Here is a 20,962-nt window from a genome sequence, read left to right as displayed (position 1 = left end):
AGAAATCACATTTTCTAATTGATTCTACAAATCTAGCCTTATGTGGATTCACACTCACAAAATTCTAGCTTCCCCGTCCCCATATTTTGCAGTTAAAGTCATACATGCTCATTTTGTATATGTTTTTCTACTCCTGAGGCTATAATCAGTCTGCATACCTGCTACTGCATGTGTTGTAGAATTTGCTTTGTCAAAATGGCAGAGGCGTGGACTTTTGCTGTCACATTTCATAGTGCATCTAATGATGATTAATAACGTTTTCTTGACTGCCAGGCCATTAGCAAGCTGTACTGGATGCTAGCAGTCTTCTTACTTCGCTCCTTGCATTCCCTAACACATTTTTGCTCCCTTTTTCAGGCAAATACTGATGGAAACCACAAAAATGAATCCTCCATATCCGAAGGACCTTATTTTAATACTATTCTTAGCAAATATTGCCCCTGACACCACCAGCATGTAGAAGCTACACCAGATACATACCTTACATTCAGTAGAGAGGACTGCATTTTACTTAATACTTGATTGAGGAATGCAGGCAGCGCTTGGAGACAGTTTACAACTTAAGCACATTAGAGATCAAACAGCAGCATGGTGACTCTCACTATCATGGAAAGACTAATAAATCATCAGTAAAACACAGTTGCAGCATGCACAAGTCAAACTCCCAGTACACGCACAGTGCCTCAGAAGCATCTCTATGCCAGGACTGGATGTCTTCATTATTTTAAGCCTACTTCTCCATTCACTTTTCCCCTCTAGTTTGGATTATTGCTGCAATACTCACCACATGCCACGCAGTCATACTTTTGAGAACTCCATTCTTCAAAATATCTCTGCTTTACATGCCGTAACTCTTTATAAACACTATCCAAATGCTATTTTTCCCCTCAGTGCTGTAAATAAGCACTAGATTTTGCTCATCTGAAGGTGACCAAAGCTATCTGAAGAGACACTGTCTGGAAGAATTTAAATCACCTTTCTGATACTACAGCAAGCACTGAATTCTCCATTGAACTTAAATCTCATTTTAGGAAAGTACAATCAGCAGGTAAGAGCCTATGAAGATAATTTTAGCAGCAGTTTTCTCAGAAAACCAAGCTAAAGCACACATGCAAATCCTCTAGAATACTTTAAGCATCAAGAAAGTTAAACTGAAGCAAAAAATATTTCCTTGCAAGCAGAATATCTAATCCACTTATGGAGAGAGAAAAATAAAATGCTAACATGGCCTGTCTAATAAGCAAAATAGTCTTGTAACAGCTGAAATGAAACCAGGAGTCACACCACAACACTCAGTTTAGATTGATTTATTATGAAAGTTATGTATTATAGGTCCATTTTTATTTGTAAAGACTATTAGCATACTCATACTAGCAAATGGCAGGGCAAAAGGTCAATTTGTCGGGCAGTCTTCTATTTTAGTAAGGTTTTGGTTTTGCCATTCCACAGTCAGTCTGAACTACAACTATTATCTTCTGTACCATTTTAAGCAACAACTTTCTATAGAAAACTTCACTCATTAGACAACGCACTGAAAATGTTCTTTGCAAAACAGAACTGTATCATATTGATCAAATATTCTAATTTATTATTCAGAAAAAAACCAATTAAAACAAACCTACAAGGCACAATATGAGTCTTCAAAGTTACATAGTTAAACCTTTAATTGTGGAAGGGAATCTATGCTGCATAATGGACTAAAGCAGTAGAAATGGGCGTGCAGGATAAAAACAAATGACCAATATTTATACTGAATACGAACATATATTTACTACTTCCAAACTGTGCAATGTTTAAAGTGTTTGTAAATAGATTCCCTTATGTAACTTGATTTTTTGAGTACTTTGTGAATCCTAGAGGCAGACATTGAGCACCATGTTTGAACACTGGAAGGCTGATGATAAGCTTTAAAAGAAATACAATCATACTAAAAGAGAAACTCCAAAAGTTTTATTAGGATTTCAACAGACATTGCAAAAAAATATTGCATAATGATTGAAAACATAGTATTTTAAACAAAGTAGCAATGTGGTATCAAGTAAAAGAAAAACTGGAACAGCTGTCTATATATGCTGTAAGGAAGATGTACCAGGGAGGGTATACAATATTTTTAAAATTCAAGGGCAAATGTGAACAAGCCACATTTTCATAAACTGACTATATACCATAGATGGTTTACAAACTGCATAGCAGTGTAAAAAAAAGTTATCCTAACTATATTGTATTCCTGCATTTGGAGCAGTTTACAAGGCAGAGATTTTGCTTACAACATTGGTATTTTAATAGCTCTGGATTCTCATAAAAAATAAACTAATTTAACATAAAAGCCTGTATCTACATTTGAAAACAAAAGTGCATGTATTGAGAAATAGTGTTATTTCTTAAGAACACCAAGTACTTAAAAAATTCGTTTTAATAGATCAACAACTGATGATACTTTAGATGTAGATCTGCACTGTGCTACAAGCGAGATTCTACCAACACCAGTTCCTCTAACTGAACATCCTCTTCTCCTAAGTGACCATGACACACATGCCTACCTACCATACTTACCAGGGTTCTGGGTAGTTGCAAAGAATGCCAAGTACCAAAACCACCACATTGCTGACTAAAAAATACCAGTAACCCAAACCAGATGTTTTAAAGTAGATTTAGCCACAAACACAAGCATAAACTCCTCAACATTCAGGATCCTTCCAGTCACACAATCACTTTTAAACACTGGAGAGCAGCAGCAAGCAGCCATTAGAGCTAAAAGAACAGAAATCATGAAATTCCGCCTCCTGCCTTGTATTGAAGAATTTGTAGGTAATGAGCATTTCAACGCACTCTGACAACAGGGGTGGGGGTAGGGTGTGTGTTTAAAATCCCTACCTAAGACACAGTTCATGTAGTAACAGCTAAGAATTACTGCAAATATTGCTAACTTCTGTAGAGGATTTACTCTCCTTTCCTCTCTCCCAACAAAATAAACAAAGAGAAATTGTGGAACGAGAACATGTAGTCTGAAGGTCCAGGCTGTTTGAGCTCTTCTAATTTCAACTCATGGCACTGAAGAACTAGATTTGATTTTTTTCTGGGCACCTGTAGCACTCTGGATAGAAAAAGGCAGTGAATGTTTAGCTGGACTGGACCCAGAATGGGAAACGCACAGATACCAAAGTTGTGAACTGCAGCCGGGCTAGCCATAAACAAGTGTCCAGTACAGAAATTACGAGTAATAAATTTAGCCATTTTTGTAAACATCTCCTCCTTACTAATCTCTTATTTTGTCCTATAATGGAAATACGTCCTGTATTTCTTTGTTCCAAGCTCTGGTCTGTTTCTGTTTTAGCTTTGTGGCACAGTTGCTAAGTGCAACAGGCTAGAGACACCAACATTAACACAAACAAGTTAGAAAGTCAGTTCAAGTTATTACAGTTTTGCTATACCAAGCCATTTTTCATAGCACGTCTTCTCTGTTCGCAAGCGCTTTGTAAGATCTTTTGTTATGGAAGACTAGAAGCAAATTGGAGTTGTTTGTTTAACAGATGTGGTTGAACATATATTTCTGATATGCCTTATGCAATTAACAAATCATGTCTCATCTTATGAAGATGATACATTTGCTATATATGCCAGTAATTTAAAATGCTCCTCAAAAAAGCAGCATTTTTACAGACAGATTAACAGAAAAGGAGACAATACATCTCACAACACCATAGAACAAGTAAAGCCGTTTCATTAGCTGCATTATAAATTCATAACTGTTCATCACATACTTCAAATTTCTGAATCCTCAAGCAATTTAACCCTCAGCCAAATGCAGGACAAGGAAAAAACATTTTAAATCGGTGTCATTGTAGGTGCGAGAGTAAAACTAGTATTCCATGTTTTTAGCTCTAAAAGTTTTGCTCCCAAAAGTGAAATAACTTGTTAATAGTTCAGAAAAAAAATAACCATTGTTGACATGTCAAAAGGAAGTTGTACTAAAACTGAGCTGCTGTAAATCTGAGTTTGCTTAGATCACTGCTAAAAAAAAACCTGTGGAAAAAAAAAAAACTCATCCTAGATCACCTGTTAGCTAGGAAGAGCACTAGAACACTGATGTAATGAGAAAAAATGTGCTTAAAAGCTATGTTTGAGATATCTGTTATAAAGTTTTGAATTCTTCCTTATCTTTCAAATATTTGGATTATAATTTGTTAAAAAAAATAGACCAAATACAGAAAGTACAATTCAGTGTTTCCTGTCTAAATGTGCATACCATTTAGAGGCCATTTTTGAATCAGTCAACAGCAACATGGGCACCAGTGAATCAGAAAACACACCTTAGGATTTTGTTCTTAAATTATATAAGTTAGATAAAACTACCCTGTCCAGCAAGTTCCGAATTTTTCAAACATTAAGGCAACTTTCATTACTTTCCAGCTAAACAGTATTATAAAAAATAAATGTCACTTCAAACCTTATATACACAGTGACAGAGTAGATTTAGCTAGAAAGTATCTTTAGTACATTAATAAAGTGTCACATAAGATTACCGAGGTTATATCAGGTGCTTGAGTGTATGTGCAATTGGAGTGGTTGCAATATTTAAAGAACTGGTTTCAAAACAGAGCGCAGTGAACGTCCTTCTTTAGTGAGTTCTCTTGTTACACACATACATGGCAGCGGAACAGCCTCCTCTCTTCTTTCTACAGCATTATAGCTACATTTCTTCAAGTGGTCAGCCATGCTTACGATGTCAGCAAACTTCCACTCATTCACAGTACAGAAGGCTGTACTGAAGCGCCAAACCTAGAAAATAAGTTGCACTTAGGCTCACAATGTTTTAAGATACCTGAACTCAGAGCAGGATTTAAATCCTGAAACCTATGCTTTCAGGCAAGGTTTTACATCTACTATAAATGACACTAAAACCCAACATGACAAAAACATACAATGCTAAATTTTGTATAATCAGACTCAGCCTGAGTAAGATTCCAAGTCAATTCTGAACACTGGGAAGAAAGACAGATGATGCAATCAGAAGTTAAATGATGAAGTATTGCATGACCAGTCACAACGGTCCATTTCTGAAATGATCAACTTCTGCAATTCTAAAGGATTGCTGCAGATAACTCTGCAGGTCAGGGGAGAGGGGGGGGTGGTGACAACTGTACTATACAAAGGTCACCCAAAGGCTTTAAGAATTATTTACATCCTTAAGGCATTCAGTATCATGACAATGGATAGGATCTCAACGTTAGCAAAAATTAAAATTGCTGTAAACAGTATAAAGCAAAAAAAGCAGACTCTGTAGGCAACTTTTGCACTTTTATGGAATATTGATATTAAAGAGTAATCATCTAATATTTATAAATCTTGGGAAAAAGAGGTTAATTTATCTACACTAAGTAAAAACTACACCAACAGTAACTTCTACTTCTCCAAGCAAGGAGAAGACTAAACAAACCTGCTAGCAATTTTAGCTAATTGTTGTTCTGTACAACAATCTGTTTCTTGAAGGGATATTGCATCAAAAAACCAGTAGTAACAATAGTGATCAGGGAAAATATTAAGGGAAAAAGCAGAGACATGACCAATTTAATACTTTCCCTTTCACCTTCATAATTAAGTAACTTACCTTTTCTTTTATCTGCCAAGAACTTCTATCTGCATACTTCCTCTTCTCCCATAGTAGTATCACCATTCCACGTGCTTGAAGCAAGCTTCCACACACATCTCTCATTAAACGTGACACTCTGGAAAGCTGACATAAACTAAAGCCGTCTAGAAAACTAGCGATGTGCTGCAGAACCTCAAAAGGTAGACTACTCAGATGGTCATTGTGTAGTCCAATTAAGCAGCTTTTTGCTGGTTCTACTAATACTGTGGATATACAAGGCTGAACTCCAAATGACCGTAAGTGGCGGTCGTGAATAATTTTTGCCCCTTGTGTTGAAGGGCAAAACCTTCGTTGAGAATATGTACACCCATAATATGCCAAAGGACACCTCTGCTCCATCCAGCCATTAAGGCCAGCATGAATATCACCATGCACATTCTTAAAATGCGACGAGAATTCATTCCTCCTAAACAACTGTCCACAAACAAATGTAAACATTGAACGCTGTTTTGTTTGGTATCTAGCCACATATTCCAATACCAAATCCAGTCCAAGGGTCTGGAATGGACTTGGATTTGAGAGCTGTGGGTTGGCATGATCACATGCAGAAGCTGAAGCTATTTCCCCCACCATTGTATTCGTGGCCAGTATAGCAGATGGGAGAGAAAATGTTTGGGTCCCAAAGTCAATGTGATACACATCAACAGCGCGACTTTCTGATATCCCCCTACCGCCGGGAGAGTCTCCTAGGCAAAACAACAGAGCTGCAGTGATTAGATCAATCCCTTGAAGACCCATAGGATCTTCTGTTATCTCCAAATCTGATGTATCAACAGCTTTGTCTTCTTTTAATGTAGACCAATAGTTGTTAACAATGAAGTTGTATGATCGATGCCGTAAAAGTGAAAATGCATCTACATTTCTCAATCTTTCTTGCTCCATTTGTCTCTCTGACATTTCTTCTTCGTTAGCATTATGGGGAAGTAGTACATGATTTACATTGCCATTAACTAAGTGATCAGCTGGTACTACTTCTTTAAGTTGTGCTGTTACAGGGAAGGAGCTGCAAGACTGTAACGCTTCATCATCACGAGAAGCAGTACATTCACCATTTGCTACACTGGATGGTTTTGAATTAGATACTCCAAGGTCTTCATTCTGGTCCAACACCTTTGAACATTCATTTTCTACATGAAAGCCATTACACAAAAGTGAGGGGTTACTGAGGTTTAGATTTAAGTCATGTTTTTGCACTACATCATAACAAATATCACTAGAACCATTTTGCTCCATTTGTGAATTTTGACTCAAGCCGTCAAATTTTATCCCCCCAACTGCTCCTATGTCATCTTCATCTGGATATTCATGGTCAGACTTTTTATCCTGAATAATGCCATTAGAAGCTTGTTCTTTAATCTCAGTATCTTCTTTCATTTCCTGTGGTGAACTGCAGAGGCTTGAACTTAACATATTAATGTCCCTTGTAGCAGTGTTCAGGATATCCAGAGCAGCAGCTAAACTCCTCGTTGTTTCTACAGTAGCTTGATAAAGAGCACCATAAGACTCTTCATCTACAGGCATCAAACCATTTGAATGCACTGTATCTGGGGCACTTGATCTGACAGAGGTTTGCTCTCTGGATTCTGGTATTTGATCACCTGCTTTTGACATCATAGTTGCTACTTTAAGTGATTCTAATAACATGCGCTGGTCTTGAAGGGCTAAAGCCATATCTAGTTGCTCCACTTCATCAACATCTTTACTCAGATTTTCATAAGATTTTCGGTCTGCGTAACTGACTGGCCATCTATTCCACTCCATGGTACAACATACCACACTTGCAGGACAAACTTCTAGATGATCAGCAATTTTATTTCGGGCTACTATGAAGGGACATCCAAAGCCACTGTTCAAACAAGGCACTCTTTCAAGTGGACATAACATGCGATGTTCCTCAGCTTTACATGAGTGAAAAACTGCTCCACAAACCAACGGGCAGCCAATCAGATCACAGGAAACGCCAGGCTCTGGTCTGGTCATACAACGACGGCTGACACAGTTCACACAGTGTAAGTGTTGCTGATGTTCCTCCATGACTGTAAATCCAATTCTGAGTAAAGAGAAAGGAGACAAAAGCATAGAATGTAACTCAATATTGTTAATATTTACTATTATTTGCAGTTTTGCATCTTCTGCATGTACAGAAAGATATATATTAACAAAATATGAGCTGATCAGTAGCCATTTTAAGAAAGTGTGACATTTTTTCTCAAAGAAATAGTATTTAAAGGTTCACCTGAAAATTAAAGATACACATTTATCAAAGTTCAAGACACAGTCTGTGCATTTATTCACGAGGTTTAATACATGCAAATTAGGTAAAAATGTTGTGTAATCATCCCTCTGGAATAGCTCTTTTTCCCTTTCCATTGCAAATGGAAGATTCAATGAAAAACAAAACATTGTTTTTCTACTACTACTTCTATGGCCTACCACCTAAAATCATAAACCATACAACTCTACAGAGTAGGGAGACAAAATAAAGGAAGCCAGATTCATCCTCATCTCCAGTTCTCCAAATTAAACAGAGGCAACCTACTCCCTGGGCTGCTTGCTACCATCTAAACTTCTGATGCCTCCTTCATGCACTTCTGTGGCCTTCAGTGTGTATCTCAGTTCCCTGTTGTGTCCCATTTTCCACCGCTCCATGCTTCTGACAGCAGTCCTTTACAACAATTCTTCACTCTTCTTCATCCATAGCCTATAGCTCCTCCCTTATTTTTACAGTAGTTGCTGCCCAAGGGTAGCAATTATGCTATGCATTAACCAAGTCCTTTTATTTCACTGAAATCTTTTACATAAAACTTACTACTCAACAAGGTCTTATCTATGCCTCCAGTTCAACCCCCAAAAGGTGAATTTTTTAATGCATCCTATGACTGTCCTGATGATAATATCAGCAGTTCTGAGTGTAAGGGTATCTCGACAACTTCACATAACAAGACCAAAAAGCAGTAAAAATCCAAACAAAATTCACTGCATAATATTATAACATACTGACACAAACAAAAAATTCAATTCTTTGTGGTGGAATGGAAGGAAAAAAAAAAAAAAAAAGAAAAAAAAGGGGGTGTGGGGTGTGAAAGGGAAGAGAGTAAACTTTGCATCTTTGTACCATACTTGGAGAAGCTCTAGAACTGCTCACTAGCTGGAGCGCAGGCTCACACAAGTGACCAACCTCTCCTCTATGCTCTAACAAACTCCCTCTCAGAAGTGATAGCTCTAGGGAGTGCAGTTCAGAAATATCAGAGAATGACTTGCACAAAGCCAAATCTCAAAACGCTGTGTCAAAAATACATTGCTCAGTTCTATCTTTTCCTCACTCCCCACCTTGCAGCAATTTTCTCGAAAAATAAATGCTTACAGAATCTAAAGTGTAAAAATAAAACTGCTTTGTATGATTCCTTTTGTTCAAACTAAAGGTAAGAGGAACAAAACTGCCTTTTAGACACTCCACTTTAAATAATTTAAAGCATTTAAACAGAAATCTATGCGACACTTCACTCACTCGTATTTTTTTAATGCTTTGAAATTCATGCCTACTTTAAGTAGCATCATCCCCCCCATCCATCGTAATTTGGATAACTCAAATATTTTAGCCACCCACTCTCCTGAACACTTCTAACAAAGAAGCATATGTGATACACTTAGCAGGCAAAACACAGCTGAGTTTTCCCCACCACACCTTAATATTTATATACCGAGTAACAAGTAAGATTTGAATAAATTATCAAGTGCATCCGTTACTGAACTCAGTGACTGACTTGCTAAACATTTTACGAAACCCTTCTGGCACACAACCTGTTTTCAACTTGCATATTAAGTCAGATAGCAACTAATGCAAAGAGCTGTAATGTGTTCAGTAAAGAATTAAAAAGAGAAAATTGACTTATCTGGAAATATTTTTAGTTCTTCCAGCAAAGCCGTCTCTACATAATTCCTGCCAAACCCAGCAACCTACCTGTTGCTAGACCAAAGAAAATTTCAGACTTTTACATTAATACTGAAACCAAACTCTACTTTTCCTTAAGTCAACAGGTAAGCAGAGATCAAAAGGAAGCTCTTAGGTTATATGCGTATTTTAAAGTGCTTAATGCAAAACGGAAACAGCCCTGACAAAGACAATTGCTAGCTCATAATGCAAGAGCCCTCAGAGAGCCCAGTCTGGTATCAGTAAGGCTTAATTTAATCAGTTATCCATAAATATGTTTGGTGGTTTGAGGGTTTTTTTGGTGGGTTGGTTTTGGGTTAGGTTTTTTTGTTTTGTTTTGTTTTAAAGTTTACTTACTTTTCAAAAAGCTGTGTGCCCTGCTTACCTTAAGATGGCCAGAAGTGAACCACTTTTAGAGCAGAAGGCAGGTGTGTTAGCTCACACACTGCTATGCTAGCACTGTTCTATTGCCTCTAGGCCAAAGTTGGCCTGCATGCAGACAGCTCAGAATGCAGTCTGAGCTCGTGTTTGCCTGCACCATTTGTGTAGACATACCCTAAATTAGTCAACCATCATCAAATACTATCTTTAAATAGCCTATGTGAACTTACACAGAAGAACATTCAATTAAGACAGTAAAACATCCTCCTCCCTAGCACACTATCTTGGTCTTTACAAGTCAGATTGTGAAACCCAAGTTGCAGGATGATACTGGCTTTTCTCAGGCTCCTGGACTCTTTTCAGATAAGCGCTAATATTCACCAAAACTTGATGATTTCATACAAGCAAATGGATTTTGAAGTGTGGAAGACAGAAAGCCTGACCAAAACATCAAATATCACTAACAGACAGTACATGAAAGCCAGAGCAGACACTAAAATACCATGTTTTACCAATATGTAGATGCTGATTTGGTTCTATTAACAGATATCTGTAATTTTTTTTATAAAGAAAGCTATGCATGTGTTCAGTTAAATAGCTCAAGTAACCTACTTTTCAGTTTCCATAAATAAGAATTTTATTGGTCACTAAGAAGTTTAATATTAGTTTGTCGTTTCTCTTAAAATTCAAATCCTTTGACTCCTTAACTAAATATGTAATTGAAAATCTCTTTGGACAACAGTAGACCATCAGCAGGACATTCAGGAAAATTCTGTCCTGCTTACAAGCCTTAACTTCACAGCACCTGCTGCAGAATTTCAATTTACTCAGAATGTCACATTTTATTTATAGATTACTACAAAGTCCTTTTATATAAATTAAATGTCCTCTTCTGCATTTTTAATTTTAATACCTGGGCTTCAAGCTCAACAGCTGTTTTGGGCAGTCATGAGTTCCTGCACTGCTTAAACTAGTTAAGGCTTTTGATATAACTCAATTATCAAATAGCAAATTAAGTCCAAAGGAAAAAAAAAAAAAAACCAAACAAAAAAACAACCACCAAACAAGTGACCCTTTCAAACTGGTGGAATAAATGGATAAGACCTCAAGAATTAGCACATTCATTAATCTACAAATGGCCACTTCATTTTGTAAGCTAACTTTGTGAACCATGGAACTTAACACCTCTTTGATTCATTGATTGAAAGCATCCACCCATGAATCATTTTCCTTTGAAGAACCGTAACCAACATAACACTAGTACTACACCCTCTTCCCAAACATTGCCTTGTAAAGGAAAAAACTTTTGGGTAAAGGGGACATAAAAGAAAATTCTTGCTGAAGGTATCAAAGTGCTTTAATTTCCTCCAATACAGAAGATTGAAAGGACTAGCAAAGAGTGTCATTACTGACCTGAAGAAAAACCCTGTCATTAAAATAACAGTGTTTATGCCCCATTGTGTTCCTTGCCACAATTTGGTGAGAAGATAGTGTCAGATCAATGACGATAGCCAGAATGAACAGTTGTCCTTTTCTGATAGTGTAGTGTCAGTAACTAGCTTCAGTTCATATGAGATGCTTAAGTACATGCACTTGACTGTTACTAGCAGAGAGACCTAAAAATACATCCCGTTCCAGTGAGGTGACCACTGCTCTCAGAATTTGTGCAATCACTTCATGTTATTGTACATACTATACAGTCAGCTGACCAAATCAGCCAGAACATGCTTTGAAAATCTATCATAATTAAAAGGATTAAAATTCCAGCTGCTACAGCCACATGATTTTCAGTTGCTGTTGTAACACAAACATTAAAATAGCATAAGAAAGGTTTCAGTCACAATATTTCAGCTGCAAGTGAGAGCTCTTGCTTTCTTCTATAGTACAAAGTGTAAAGAATTGTACTTTGTGTTATCAAACCCAAAGTCTGCTTACTTACTCTGCCCTATACAAATTCTCTGGTCCCAATAAGATATGCAATTACAGCAACTATTACTGCTCCTGGAACCCTCTACTACTCAGCTACCTGTTATTCACCAAACATATGAAGCTCAAGTATCTTTGAGACTCTTCCCTCTCTCAAATTTGACTAAATAGGCCAACAGGTTCTTAAATTACATGTTCAAGGAAGTAGAAGAAGAGACAGACAGAAGCAGTACTACAGGTTTAAACTCCCAGGAGCATCCAAATCCACCCACAAGCTGCCAAATATATGCAAAGCATTCTAAAAAATTCCCTTTTGTTTTGGAGATTGTAGAAGAGGCTGCCATATTTCTAAATCTTCCATCTTTTACCCAAGTCTCTGGCTAAAAGAGTGGCTAACAAGTTTGGTAAGATGCAGAAACTTTCAGAGAGCAAATGGCCAAGTGAGAAAGACACTTAAGTGATAGGTGGTTTAAAAAAAATATGGTATGGAAAAATAGGGAGAGGTAGAGAGCAGTATAAAAATAAAAAAGGAAAAAAGAAAAAAAAAAGAAGAAAAAAGAGCTTTAGAATACTCTGCCAAAATAGAATTGGCAGCGCTAGGGATAATTATTGAACAAACTATTTTATTTTTATATATCCTAGCATGCATGCAGAGTAACCATCATTCACCCTGACTAACAGGTCTAACTATCAAATGCTTTAAACAAGCTTTTCTTGTCTTGTCATCCTTGTCCTGCACAGAAAGCGTGACTATTTTTGTACGTAAACAACAATACCTCAGTCTATTACTACAATAGCACGGCCACATTAACTGTCTGTGTTATTCAGGTTATGCTCCCTTTCTGGGTCCGTTTTTGGCACCAACATCCCTATGCTGGTGTTTGGGTCGATTGGTTTGAGGTCTTTCTGACTTCATCTGTTTCAAAATAACCAGTGAAAAACATGAACTGGAGGTTCAGACACCATTTCAACTGGTAAATGGCAAGTGTAACCACTAGTAGCCATCACTGCTTGAGGATGCTCTAACTCTATTCCTTAAGAGTCTACAAAATCTGAGGTTAAACAGCCCCATCCTGAGGCTTCTCTAAAGACAGTGCAGCTTTTTATCCCCATATTAGGGAGCTTTGTACCTCAAATCCTGCTTAAATGTCTTTCCATTGCATTGGGAAGGCAGGAAACAGGGACGTAAATCAAAGTTAATCTAATGCTACACTAATTTGCAATGACTCTTTAAAATGGTAAATTCATAAAAGCAACAGACAACATTACAAACTGCTAGTCATTAATGTGAAATAACATGAGTAAGAGGTGACAAATTTAAAGGTACATGCTTCAGTCGCACAGCTAATAGAGTAGTACATGTGACCATATTTTAGTATTTTATATACTAGGCAATTGCTCTTTTTTATTTTTTTTTTTCTGATTTGAAAGAGAAGTTCCTGACAGGAACTTCATGAAGCTTTATATTTTTTTAAGATAATTAGCATCACACAGTAGAATTCTTTCCAATACCACAAAAAAAAAAATTCTCACCCTTATAGGATATAAATTACCACCCCATACCCTCAAATTCATCAGGACAACCCTGGATTCTGTTACAACAAAGCAGATCAACGAAGTTAAAACTATATCCAAAACTTTTGGATAGATGAGTTTTTACTGCATTCTCAAACATAAATTCACCCACAACAAAGAGAGCATCTTCCCTCCCTGGTAATGACTGCACATATTTGACATATAAAATGAGTCTATTTTTTTGTTAATCACAGAACACAAGAAAGAGCTTCAATTACCGAAGCCCAAACTACCATACAAGCTGTATGCTACTGCTACCATTATCATCATAGGTCTACAGCAATTTATATGTATTACATGAGAGAGGCAGAAAAAGGTCAGGTCCAAAACATGGCTTCTCATTGCAAGAAAAACCTCAGAGGGATACACACTTCTAGAAAGATTCTAGTTTTAACTGTGATCTAGCATTGAAAGAGTATGTACTAACTGCTTTTTGAAGCGTAAATTATCCATCTACCTAAAAACCAAAAAGACTTCTACTACAGCAAGAATAGCGAGCATTAGAATTATAAGGAAGCACAACTTTTTATGTCAACCTTATAAAGAAAAGCTTTTCCACACCTACTCCTGCCCCAAGCATCCTATTACAGGAGCTGTAAGGAAGGAAAAAAAAAAAACAAACAAAAAAACACCACAACTTTGGGGGGGAAATAACTCAGAGCAAAACACTGCTTTGATTCAAGCAGACATTCCACCAATGCCCCATGTATCTTTGTTCCACTTTAGAACAGAAACTCTGATGGAATGACAGAAAGCTTTTCTTCTCTCACTAAACTCTATGAGTGCTAAAAATCAAAACCAAACCTACTAGGCTTTTCCCTAGAGTACTTTTGTGACAGATCTGCCATGCATTCCTGTCTCCTTGACACATTCCCCAAAGAAAACAGAAGGCTTCAGTGTGCCTTTGATCACACCGACTGACACAGGACAACCACACTAGGAACAGCTTCACTTACTGCATGGCTCAGGCACAAAAGCACTCTACCTGTTGAGATGGTGACAGGGCAGAATCAGCTAGAGAGCCAGTAGATTTCATGTGTAAAGCACTTCTGAACATGAACTCAGTCCAACTCCTCGACTGCTGCAGACTCTGCAAGAAAGGAGATCAGAAGTAAGGTTTCATTTCAGGTGTACAGATTGCTTTCCCTATGTACAATCCTCGGAAAAAGTCACGTGCTTAAACTATCTGGAGCTGCAAATGCTGAAATATTTTGCAGGTTTTATGGAAAAATAAACAAGTTTTTAACATACTTGCAAGTGCAACCTAAATTCTGTCATTTTAGCTTATTGCTAGCTGTTAGTCACACTGGATGATTACCAATTTATATTCAAGGCTACAAGAGACTATTAAAAGTTATTATTCTGACCTACTTCCCTTAATTCTTTGGTTTGGCCTACTAGGAACCACTTAAGAAAACATAAAACAAACCCAAACTTGAATTAAAGATTGCAACAGCTGGAGAACTTCAAAAAAAAAAAAAAATCAAGTCTAGTTAACATTTGTCCAGCTTCAGTCTTCAGACAGGAAAACTTCTTAAGCAAGTGCTTAACAGTAAAAAGCTCTTTACTATAACAAGCTGCTTCTTCTATGTGTTCATGCCCATGGATTATCACCAAAACTTAACAGAGATGAAGCCAAGGTGATACACGCAAAGGAACAATGCTATCCTTATTTCCAGATATTGTCTCGGAAATCCTTCAGAAAGATAGAAAAGAAAATAAGCTACTTCTCAGAAATCAGAAACAGAATTACTGGGAAAAAATAATGCATTCTGTATTACAGTAGGTAATTTTAGCCACCCAAAAGAAACCCAAAATAAATCCTCCTTCTTACATAATATTTTAATTCATACATGTTGCCACAGAATTCCTGACCTCTGTATATTTACAGAGAACAGGCCAAAAATTTTGTTAATACACTGCTTCAGGTCTTACTACACAAGTTTAACCAGTTCCCACAGCAAAACAAGAAAACAACTTTAAAGTAGATGGAACACAAGCACAACTTCTCTCCAACATCGCAGACCGAAATGCAGACATCGTGTACTCTGTACATATAAGGTATATTTTCTATTAAAAATACACCCTTGATAGCCTGACCACTGTACAGCAGAAACAGAGAGTACGCAAAAAAATTTAAGATACCCCCCACATATACTGCACCAGAGAATACTGAAGTAGAAAAGATAGAGTTTGCCCTAAAATATTTTGAAAAATTAAAAGTAGAACAGAAAGATTAGGAGAACAAGAACAGAGGCAGTATTAACAACTTTAACCTATTCTATTCTCAGGTATTTCACTTCCTTATCAAATAAAAGATGTTTTCTGCAGCACCTGCTAGGCATTTTGTTCTTCCAAGCTGCATGGTTTTAAACCCAATGAAAATAGTAAACAATATACAGTTTAAAAAAAAAAACCCCAAAACTATCATCTAAACAAAATCCTCACCTATCTCAAATACCTGGTGGCAGGAAGCTGGGAATATATCTCATAATGAGCATGTAATACCAGCTCTTTCAGTATGTTTTTAGCTTAAATGAAGAACTGGAAAACAAAGATCTGCACTACAAGTTTGTGTGGGGTTTCAAGATGTACAATGAGTCATCAATTTCTGATCTCTAGTATCACTTAAGACTGCTTTTCCAAATGTCAACAGGCTTGATGCTATTGCTTTTTCCCCCAGACTCCAGCTGAACATTCCCATCCAAACACATTCCATAACCGATGACAATAGTGACTCAGCTAAAACAAGGTTTTGAAAGAGCAATTACAGCTACATCAATAAAGCACGCTCCTAAAAAGATCCTGTTTGCAGAGAATCTGTCACTCCAAGAGATTTCTCTGTCACATAGGACTTTTGTAAAACTACAGCTTCTACTAGAGATGTTTCTAAATAGACAAATAGAAAGCTTAAACTTTACAAACTAAACACCCCAGCCACCTTCCAGCACCTATGTAACCAAGTCTGAACCACTTATCACTATTCAACAACCTGCCTGAACCACCTATCTAAGCCAACTAGAACTTTACCTCACTGCACCTCTTGTTCTCATGCCCAAAGTTTAAACTTACCGTATTTTCATCATGATTGCACATTAAGAGCTTACAGCAATCTCTGGCATTTGGTAAATAACAGCACAGTCTACTGAGATGCTCTACAGACTTTTCTACAGAGATGGTCTACTACTCTCATGGTATTGTAGATTCAAGCAGGATTAACAGATCACAACGTAATTAAAACAAGACATTAAGTGCCACCTCAGAAATTATTAAAAACAGCAGCTTGCAAAATCAGTCACAACCTAGAGCTCCCCTGCAATTTTAATTCTCTTGGCCTGTTTTAGACCAGGTTGCATTACAAGATTTTTCAGTCTTTTTCCCTTATTCAATATTTAGACTAGATGGTGCCCAGATACTTAGGACAGCCTACATAGGATTTCTCTGTAACCTTCAATAACGTAATTACTTATTTGTGCTCTCTTTGGGAATGCTTATTCCTTATACAATTTAACCATCTTACCAACAAATACTCCCATTATCTTTATTCTTATTGTGCATAAGGAAACTGAAAGAGAATTGTCACCAGTACAATGATCACTAGATAAATGATTCCTTGCTCCCATCTCTGTACCACTGGATCTCACTGCCAGAGGCAAACAACATTCGCCGCATTTGAGACAGAGCTCACCAAAGAAAGAGAGTCCATCAATACGAAGGAAATTTTATTATTTTTAGTTCGATTGGACTGAATACAAAGCATAGGCTTGTTACAAAGCTGAAATCCACAGCAACTACGGGAGTGCATTTGGAGACTAATAGGTGCATGCCTCCTTCTTCACAAAGGTACTATAAGATACCTTTAGGACTTAGGTCAAAAACTTGGTTGTCCAAAAATGTACAGAAATCTTTCCAACCAGATATTCCTAGTTAGACTGAGCACTTATTTTGTCCATTATACTTCTAACATCAAAGTAGGAGGCAAGGGAACTATAATCCAAATTTAAAAAGTTACCTGAGTAAAAGGAGACTTTAGTGCAAAAGAAATAACATTTAAGAAGCAAAGCAAAACCACTACTTTTGCATAGCCTTTACCTGCTCTACTGGGATTCTCCTGTTCTCTAACACCTTCTAACTTTGGAAAAAGAGTAAGACAGAGCACACAAAAAGTCTGAGCCTGCAATACAATACAAATTCACCCTTTCAATTCATTTCTTCTATGGATGAAACTTGACCACTACGGAGAAATTATCCACACATATTTACACATATATGGAGTGGAAGACAGATTAAAGCTGCCAGCACATTTTTCAGTCTTCCAGGTATTTAACTTGCTTACCAACCAAACTTCTTTTAATAATATTTTTGTACTTTAGGGAGAGTGATGGAGAGAAGAATATCACAAATAAGCATAACATCCTTATCAGCAGAGATGCAGGAACCTTAATTCTCCAGATCACGACACAAGTTAAGGTGTATGACATTAACTCACAGCAGAAGGCAGTGGCTGCAAAATGATGCTGTTGCTACAGCAGCACAGGCCCAGTTTTGGATTAGTAGCTAACACACACTTATTCTGGCATTCTAACAACATAATCAGCCAAAGGGAAAAAAGGATTATGAAAAGCTCCTCAGCCAAATCCGAGCAGAACTTTACAGAACAAAAGCAAGCCGTCTCTCCAGCCCACGGGTTTTCTCCCTGGAGAATTCAGAAGACCTGCTGGGAACAACAGCGGCGCTAGAACTTTTGGAAGTGAGGCCACACGACTGTTTTAAACACGCTGCTGAACAAGCTGCTGTCATCTCCCTACACGCTTCTGACTACCGACCCGTGGGGTTACCGGACTACAGCTACACAACTTTCTTTTACCTTCATAAAGGAGAGAAAAACAGGTTCCAAAGCACGTCAGTAAGCCATCAAAAATAGCACTGAGAGAAGAGACAAACCACCACCTCTTGCATGGTCTGACACAGCTACTCGAAATACAGGAACGATTAGAGAAAGATTTCAGCAATACCTCTGGCTTATTTGCCCTCTTCCCCTCTCTTTCCATGCAGAACGAGACTGCGACTGCAGTCTCGACAGTGCCAGGCAGACCCCGGCCCGACGCCTTCCAGCGTGCTGTCGCGACACCCCGGGCAGCGGGCCGCACCGCGGGCTAAGAAGCAGCGGCAAGGCTCGCTCCGCCACCGTCACCCGCTCCCGGCGGCCGCGGGCCCGCGGAGGGGCCAAGCGCAGGGGCGGGGCAGACGGCGGCCACCCTACATGGCACGTTACCACCGGCACAGACTCAGCACTTCGGGCCCCGCGGGGGCCGGGGCAGGGAGGACGGGACACGGGTGCAGCAGCAAACCAAGTCCTCCGCGGCCTTCCCCACCTTCCGGCCGGGACCTGTCAGGACGGCGGGGGGGGCCGCGACCGAGCCGGCGCTGGGCCCCGCTCGCCCCCGCCGGGCCGCCATTTGTTTACCACCCGGCTGCCAGGCAGCCGGCGCCGGCCAGGAGCGGGACGCAGCCCCGCCAGGGAGGCGCAGGGCCCGGCTCGCCCCGCCGAGTCGCGGACAGCTGCGGCTCACCCGTCCCCGTCGCTCGGTAGGCAGCAGGGCGCGGAATGGCTGCGGGAGACTGCGCTGCGCCTCGCCCTTTCCCCCGCCGGGCTGCCTCCGCCGCGGCGCTCGTTTCGCCTCTCCCGGCCCAGCCTCGCCTTCAACCGCCCAACGGCCGCGCCCCCACCGGCCAGCGAGCGCGCGCGCGGGGCGGGGCGGGGCAACGGGCGCTGAGGGAGCGCGCGCGCGCGCGCGGCCTTTCTTCCCCGGCGGGAGGGGCGGAGCTGGGACGGAATGCCCGGATGTCGCGTGCTTGCTTAGCAGCACACCCCCACCCCCCCCCCTCCCCAAGGTGTCGGCCGTGCGCGCGCCTTGGGGGCCGTTGGGGTGAGGCGGGAGGCGCTCAGGGGGTGAGCGGGGTGTTGCTGTGGTGTGGCCGGCGAGACAGCGGGTCCTGTTAGCGGGGTTTACCCGGGGTACCCCTGCCTGGCGTCCAGGCAACACCCTCGTCTCACCTCGAGCCCCCTGGGGGCTGTGGAACTGGGCTGTGCTAAAGCTGATGGCTCAGCAAAACGAGCCAGCCGGTTTGAAACATGCCTTTTGGTGTTAGTGCTTGCCTAATGCTTTTCTGAGTGCATTCGGGTTATGGTGACCCTGCAGGCTTCTAGGCCACTGAGCAAAACGTGGTCGTGGTTTTTTCTCCCAGAAACTTGCTCCCAGAGGTCAGGGGTGCAGGGTGTGGAGCCTGCCTTTGCAGGTTCCAATCTTCAGACTATGGAAGCCAACTGGTTTGGGGGCTGTAGCTCAGCAGGAATTACGCAGGGTGTTACAGCTATAAGGGTCTGTATTCCTGATAAGGATGATATATTTTGAGGGGATACAGTGTGTCTTGTCATGCTGAGAGAGAAGCAGAAGATACTAATGTAAGCTTCTCTTTCTTCTCCTGCCCCCCAAGTTACAGACTGGGCAGTTTAATTTGTTAATTCACAATAAATAGTATTCTCTAACTTCCAGTTGAAAACCTTGCTTTTCTGCACCAAGTTTCCAGAGACCTCATTTCCTTGCCATCTGTGTAGATTTCTGTTTGAGAGAGATGGTCTAGTTCAACCACCCTGCTATGGGCAGGGACTTTCCAGTAGACCAAGTTGCTCAAAGCCCCATCCAGCCTGGCCTTGAACAAAATAGTCTCTAAATGTCTTCGGACTTAACCCAGGTTTGGTGAGGAGTAAGTAAAATATGTGCCTGATGGAAGTTTGGATATTTAGCATCTTAGGAGATTCTTACCTTTTCTTACTCTAAAAATAAGAGCACATGAAAGGAAGATGTAAGCCGTCATTTCCATGTTAGGTATGTAAGACAAAGCATAAGATTACCTTAATATGAGGCATCATTGCCAGCTCTTCCTATAATGAGCACCCTCAGGTTTGCCCCACCCTTCTACAGCCTTGATCTTCCGTGATCCTGAGGACAGGCCCTTTTTTTTTCTTCGTAGGTTTGATTACAGGATCAGGACATAATCATCTAGCCAAGTGAGCTCCAGAAGATGGTAGGGATTGGCTCTGTGACTCAGAGCAGCCAAGCAGAATAATTCCATCTGATCAGCAAGCAATTATATAAATTGTTGGGCAGAATCCATGCAGACAGTTGCTGGTTTTCGCAACTGCCTTTTAGTGGAAATGCTTTCTGTGGGACAGGTGAAATGTGCTGTGATGCTTATTCTCACCACGGTGGAGTATACTCTCCAGCTGAGACCAACCTGCTGTAAAGTATTAATTACAAAGGGTGTTGCAGTGCTTTTGTCTCTGACGCTGTGCAAGAGCTGGGCTTCTATGACAGAAGTGGGGCTTTTTATTTTAATTGCTTCTTTTGACTGAGGAAAATGAACTTCTGTGGCTTGGACTTCTTTTCTCATTCCTCAGCTGAGACTCCTGTGGTCAATCAGTCACTCAAGGAAGA

General features: G+C 39.7%; 1 protein-coding gene across 5 annotated transcripts; it reads right to left on the bottom strand.

Annotated features, from left to right (window-relative positions):
* Nucleotides 1-1,935: 1,935 nt before the first annotated feature.
* FBXO30 (F-box protein 30) lies at nucleotides 1,936-19,122 on the bottom strand. 5 transcript variants are annotated; one of them, XM_030499175.2, is made up of 4 exons: nucleotides 19,037-19,122; nucleotides 14,449-14,553; nucleotides 5,609-7,700; nucleotides 1,936-4,779 (listed from the first exon to the last, which is right to left on the bottom strand). In XM_030499175.2, exons 3-4 carry the CDS (start codon nucleotides 7,682-7,684, stop codon nucleotides 4,576-4,578), a joined length of 2,280 nt encoding a protein of 759 aa, XP_030355035.1. In that variant the 5' UTR covers nucleotides 7,685-7,700; nucleotides 14,449-14,553; nucleotides 19,037-19,122; the 3' UTR covers nucleotides 1,936-4,575. The 5 variants fall into 5 exon arrangements, with proteins under 5 accessions (XP_030355035.1, XP_030355031.1, XP_030355034.1 ...); XM_030499173.1 differs by lacking the exon at nucleotides 19,037-19,122 and adding an exon at nucleotides 18,853-18,925 and having other exon boundaries at nucleotides 3,172-4,779; XM_030499172.1 differs by lacking the exon at nucleotides 19,037-19,122 and adding an exon at nucleotides 18,479-18,561 and having other exon boundaries at nucleotides 3,172-4,779.
* Nucleotides 19,123-20,962: the final 1,840 nt, after the last annotated feature.

Source organism: Strigops habroptila, chromosome 10, assembly GCF_004027225.2.
Source record: "Strigops habroptila isolate Jane chromosome 10, bStrHab1.2.pri, whole genome shotgun sequence".
Classification (NCBI taxonomy): Eukaryota; Metazoa; Chordata; class Aves; order Psittaciformes; family Psittacidae; genus Strigops; species Strigops habroptila.
This window is presented reverse-complemented; position numbering and strand designations above follow the sequence as displayed.

Coding starts and splice junctions, on each gene's coding strand:
- FBXO30 (XM_030499175.2), bottom strand. CDS start 7,684: ATGGAGGAACATCAGCAACACTTACACTGTGTGAACTGTGTCAGCCGT. Junction 4,780..5,608: donor CTTGGCAGATAAAAGAAAAG/GTAAGTTACTTA, acceptor CTTATTTTCTAG/GTTTGGCGCTTCAGTACAGC.